The 5,833-nt window shown below is 54.3% G+C and overlaps 1 protein-coding gene across 1 annotated transcript; it reads left to right on the top strand.

Moving 5' to 3' along the window:
- Positions 1 to 227: 227 nt before the first annotated feature.
- On the top strand, positions 228 to 3,951 carry LOC104505514 (E3 ubiquitin-protein ligase TRIM39-like; the record flags this gene model as incomplete). The annotated part of the gene is given in 6 exon segments (XM_010156144.1): positions 228 to 323; positions 974 to 1,204; positions 2,051 to 2,073; positions 2,800 to 2,915; positions 3,433 to 3,713; positions 3,715 to 3,951. Coding segments are annotated over 6 exon segments (984 nt in total), but the record flags the coding sequence as incomplete, so codon positions are not given.
- Between the last annotated feature and the right edge of the window lie 1,882 nt (positions 3,952 to 5,833).

Below are 5,833 nucleotides of genomic sequence, written 5' to 3'. Positions count from 1 at the left end.
CTTTTCCAAGCTATGCCGTGAATTTCACCCTGGTTGTTGGAGCAAGCGACCCATTCCCGCTGCCCTGTTCTCCCAGGGTTTATGGATTCCCAGAGCCAGGTGGTTCTTTTATTAAGGGAAGAGTTTGAGTTTTGTAGGAGATAAACCTGGGTAGGTGGGATGAGGGGAGGGGGATGGGATGGCTAGAGGAAGAAAACGCACCAACAAGGTGTTTCTTTTCCACTCAGGAGAAATTCCAGGCTCATGTGCAGATCCTGAAGGACAGGAGAGAAAAGCTCCAGGGGCTGAAAATGGCCGAGGAAGGGAAAAGCTTGGATTTCCTTGTAAGTGTCTATCCCTGGGTGGTGGCTTTCTCACGCTTCCTTCCTTTTGGTCGTCCCTCTGGCCACGGCGATGGATGTGGAGACACGAGATGTGCCGTGGCCAAAGATCCCATGGGAATGTCCTCTCCGTTGGGGTAAGGCCTGGATGGTGATGGCAGCCGGTCCCGGGGGTAGATTAAAAAACAATCCCATTTTCCCCATGTGTCCTGTTCCTTCTCCGTCTCAGCGGGCTGGGAGCACTGGATTTTGCCGGGTTATTGTTGATGTTTTCACAAGTGGGGCACTTTCCCAGATTCCCCCTGTTAATAGACACAGAAAATGGGGCTCCTCCGACAGCTTCTTCCTTGCCTTGTTCCCCCTTTTCCTGAGCTGTTTCACTGCCTTATCTCTTTATGGTTTTATTTTCCATCTTCCCTTGTTCAAAGGTCTGGAGAGTTTCGGGTACAAAGATTACGGTTCAGGGGAAATACCCTTTGACAGCAACTTCAGCCTGGAAATGGGACAAAATATACCTTAATTATTCCCCTGCTCTGCAACAGGCACTGGAATTTACGACTGTGTTATAAATCGTCACGTTAAATCAGCTCTGTTGCAATTTTCCCTGACCGGTTCTACCCCCAGCCATGCCTCTCCCTTGGTTCTCCGCACAGGAACGGGTGGAAAGGGAGAGGCAGAAGGTTGTGTCTGAAGTCAAGGAGCTACACCAGTTGGTGGAGGGACAGGAACGTCTCCTCTTGGAGCGGCTGGCGAAGCTGGACCAGGAGATCACGAGGAGACAGGAGGAGAACATCAACAGGCTCCTGGAGGAGATCTCCTCCGTTGGCGAGCAGATCCGAGAACTGGAGGAGAAGTGCCAGCAGCCGGCGTGTGAATTCCTGCAGGTGAGACCTCAGGCCCTTCTGGAGACCGTTGGCCTTGAACGCCAACGGCGTCACCAGCCCAAGAGCCAAACTTCATAGAATCATAGAATCACGGAATGGTTTGGGTTGGGAGGGACCGTAAAGCCCACCCAGTGCCACCCCCTCCATGGGCAGGGACCCCCTCCACTAGACCAGGTCGCTCCAAGCCTCATCCAACCCGGCTTTGAAGACTCATTCCAAATATTCCTTTAAGAATGTCTCTTTCAAAGCTTTTTTTCTTTTTTAAATAATTATTTTCTTTAATGAGCACAAACGTGGCCCAGCTCTCCACCGGAATATTTTAAATCAACCCCCATCTATTTAAATCACCCTCCGTTTAGGTGGGTGTGGGGTTGATCCGTCTGGTTGTACACGTCTACATCCAAACCGATTGTCCAAGCTCCTTCCAACCGTAGAGAATCACCCGGCACAGATCTCGTCTTTAGGTGGTCATCCAAACCCCTCACCCCGCAGGGCTTAATTCCTGATTTAAATAACTCCTGATTGAAATAATTGGAATACGTGGGGGTGCGTGAGCATTAATAACGCCCACAATGGACGAGGAAGGACGGGAAAAGTGGTGGGGCGATGGCAGATGACCCCGACGAGCTGCTCGCCGACGCTGGCATGACCTCACCCAACCCCCCAGCAGCTCTGCCGACACCGCGCAGGCAGGTCACGCTGAAAGGACTCATTTTAGACCCATCATTTAGGCAGAACAGTGCCTTGAGTTGCCCAAAGTCACCCCACAGCCCTGCGGTAGCTGCTCGTTGTCTACAATCGGGATGACTTTGACCTGATGCTCCTTCTCTCGTCTTTCCTTTGTAGGACAGCAGAAACATCTTGAGCAGGTTTGCGGCTCCTTTCGCGTGTTCTTGCCGTGTCACTGTTGCTTGTCCCTGCGGTGGGGGCACTGACGGACTCCGAAAAACCCACCCCCTCACGGTCGCCGTGTGCTAGGGGGCTGTAGAGACACGTAGGAGTCAACCGGGACAACGCAAAAGGTCCAAGTAGGATGCTGAAAACCAGGGAAAGGTATCAGATGGGATGATGGTACCTCCAGCTCCTCTGTGATCCATTCACAACTATTCCTGGAGGTCTGAGCTTTCACCCCCTGCCCCCCCGATCCCATCAAAAATAGCAACCCAGCTAAAAAACGTGGATATTTGAACACTAAGGAATGCATCCAGGTGGGAGGGAATCCCAGGATGAACTTCCACCCCTGTGGGAAACCTCTTCATGTCCTCTTTGGACGTGGATTAAGAAGGTGCGGTTATTGGAAAGACAAAATTGGACAAGAAAATGCGGTATTGCCTGCATTTCCCTTGATGCAGAGCGCTGCTGGTCGTGATGGAAAGCCTTTGCCATCCAGGGAGTCTTTGGGAATAAAATGAGTGGGTGCTCCGGGTCAGCAAATCCCTCTCTGGGAGCTCGTTGACTGCCCTAGGGTCAAGCCTTCGCTCTAGTCCTACAACTCCGTATTTCTTTGTAAGAAATCCCAGTTGAAAATCGCTCATGGGAATAATATTAACCACGAGTGAAGGAATTGTTAGTCGGAAGTTCTTCCTTCTTTCCAGGCTTGAGAAGGACGGTGCCCAGAAGCCAGCGGAGACGTCGGCTGAGCCGGGAGAGGAACCCACCGGCTTTCCTCAGAAAAATATCGCCCTCAAGGAGACGCTGATGAAATTTCAAGGTACAGAGAGACCGGGGAGGGGAGGGTTTGGGGTCGTCCTCGGTCTGTCCTCCTACGGAAGGAGGTCCTAGCTGGGGAGGAGAGCTCCCGGTGAAACGGAGAGGGATTTCCAACCCCTTGGGGAGCTCCATACGTGTTGGGGTGAGGCGGGGACCTCAGGTAGGGTCACCTTTGGAAATCACTGCTCGGAAGGAGAGCAAAGGTGAAAATCGCAAATATTTCCACATGGGAGCTTAGAAAAAGGAAAGTTGTGGGACACGAGTGGCTTTTTTCCCTCTTTCCAATGGTCTGGAAGCTCCCAGAAAAAATTATCCGCATGCCACGGCCTTACTTGTACCCTAGATCAAGGTCCCTTCACGCGGCCGCCTTTTCTACTCTTCCGACCTCGCTGGTGGGGAGTAAAACCGTTGGAGCTCCACTGGAAGCTGGAGCATCCCAAGTTGGGCGAAGGTGGGGAAAATGGGATCCTGACGTCCTCGAGATGTGCCCGTGATCCTCACCATCTCTCTGTCCCCAGCGAGTCTGACGCTGGATCCAGACACGGCACATCCCCGGCTGGTCCTCTCCGCGGATCGCAAGCGGGTGAGATGGGAAGACACCCGCCAACCCGTACCCGACCACCCCAAACGTTTCGACGCCTCCCGCTGCGTCCTGGGCCGCGAGGGGTTCGGCGGGGGGAGGCATTACTGGGAGGTGGAGGTGGGCGACGGGGAAGCCTGGGCCGTTGGGGTGGCCAAGGAGTCGGTGGGGAGGAAGGGACGCATCAGCGTCAACCTCAAGGTGGGGATTTGGGCGGTGGGTGGGGCAGTGTGGGAGCCGGTACCAGGCTCTCACCTCTCCCACCATCCCCATCACCCTGCCCGTTGCCCCCAAAGTGATTGGGATCTACCTGGACTACGAGGAGGGGCGAGTGGCCTTTTTCGACTCCAACAACGAGACGCCCATCTTCACCTACCCCCCGACCTCCTTTGCCGGGGAGAAAATCCTCCCCCTGCTCTGCCTGGGGAGGGGGTGCCGGTTCACGCTCTCCCCTTGACTCCCCCAACCCCCCCCGCCCCCCCATGGGGCAGCATCTGCTCAAGTCTCTGTCGCTGGGGTCTGGGGAGATGGCGAGGGGGGTCGTCACCCCAGAGACGGCTTTTGGGAGCATGAAGAAGGCATTTCCCAGGATGGAAAATCCTCTTTTTCCCATCTTTTATGTCAACAAGAAGCATTGGTCAGTTCAGAGTTTGTAAGGGAGGGGGCTGCCCCCCCCAAAACCAGCATCGCTCTGTCGGCGATGGTGCCCCCATGCCCATAACCCCCTTCCAAAACCCATTCTGTCGGAGGACAGGGATAATCCATGCCCATAACCCCCTTCCAAAACCCTCTCCGTTGGAGGACAAGGATGATCCATGCCCATAACCCCCTTCCAAAACCCTCTCTGCCGGAGGACAGGGGTAGAACGCAGCCCAGTGCGCTGAGCCGTCTCCCAGTTTCTCTCCCACCACTCTCTCCGACTGATTGTGCGTCCCTGCTCTTCTTTGGACCCTTATTTTGGCTCTCCGAGCTCTCATCTCTGAGCGTAGATGCTGTTGGATGACGATGATGCTGTTGGATGACGATGCCGTTGGATGATGATGATGCCATTGGATGATGATGCCTTCAAGTTTTATTTCTCTGACAAGGCGAAAATAATCTAATCCAAGGGCAAGATGGCCCAATCGGGTGGAATCACCAAAAATACCCACTTTCCTGGTGCGAGCTTGTGTTGGATCGTTGCTTCGTGCTGGGTGACGTCCACAGTTTTGGACATGGTAAGGACTCACCTTTCCGTGTCCGACCATTTGGATTACGGAGCCTCCGCGGTCGGTGGAGAACAGCGACAAATTTTAATTTATCTAGAAATGGCTTGATAAGTGCGTGTAGGAGTATTTACTTCTCTGACTACAGCGGGAGCCCAGATTGCTTAGGCACGGGGACGTCTCCCGTAGGTCCCTAAAACCAAGAACAACAAATCCTTCGCGAGGTGGAGTCGGTTTTAACTCCTTGAGCAACCGTCTCGGGCTGAGCTGGTGCCTAAGGCATATTTGGGAGCCAGGAGGGATGTGGGGGGTGCCCACAGGAGAATTTCCCAGGGGGTGGGGTCAGTGTTTTGAGATATCCAAGCCGTACGGATGCGCCTTTGACCGCTTGAGAGGCTCTGCGTAGCCTCCGCTGCCGAATACAGACTATGGAAAAGCGAAAATTGCCTCGTTTGCAGCTTGGTTTTGTCCTGGTGCTCCGAAAGCAGCGGATGGGAACCTCTGCGGAATCCCCAGCTGGGCAGAGCTTGTGTTATCTGTAACCGTTCCTGCGTCACGCGATAGCGCTCCTGCTTAAAATCCCAGGATTTTCGGTCTTTAAGTCATAGCTGGGAGCCAAAACACTCGGCCCTGGGTAGCAGCAGACGACTGAAGATGCTCTCGCACCCGGGATATGCAAAACCCTCTTGGGAAGCCGCCGCACGCCCCACCGTTGGGTTTTTTCCCTGCGGAGAACAATCCCGCTCGGTCGCTTTGGCTACGGAGCCAGCGGCAGCGGCACAACCCTCATGCAACGGCGAGAGGCTGCGCCCCGGGGAGGGCACGTCGGGGTGGGGTGAGCAGCTCCAAACTGGTTCCCAGGTACAAGCAGCGTGGAAGGGGTGACCTTTGCTTCCTTTTCCCTGGAAGAAACACCTTGGATGTGGGTAAATCCGGTCACCGGGTGGCGGGGAAGTGGTGCTGTTCCCGTAAGGAAAACTGTGGGAAAACCTTTCCGCGGGAGCTGCACCCCGAGGGGATGATGTGCGGCGAGGAGAGGGGAAAAAGACCCAAAATACATGAAAAACAGGCCAAGAAAATGCAATTATTTGGTCCTATTTGCCATCCAGAGACGTGCGATGAGTTGTGTACAGC

The sequence above is a fragment of the Eurypyga helias genome, unplaced genomic scaffold (genome assembly GCF_000690775.1).
Source record: "Eurypyga helias isolate BGI_N326 unplaced genomic scaffold, ASM69077v1 scaffold12127, whole genome shotgun sequence".
Taxonomy (NCBI): domain Eukaryota; kingdom Metazoa; phylum Chordata; class Aves; order Eurypygiformes; family Eurypygidae; genus Eurypyga; species Eurypyga helias.
This window is presented reverse-complemented; position numbering and strand designations above follow the sequence as displayed.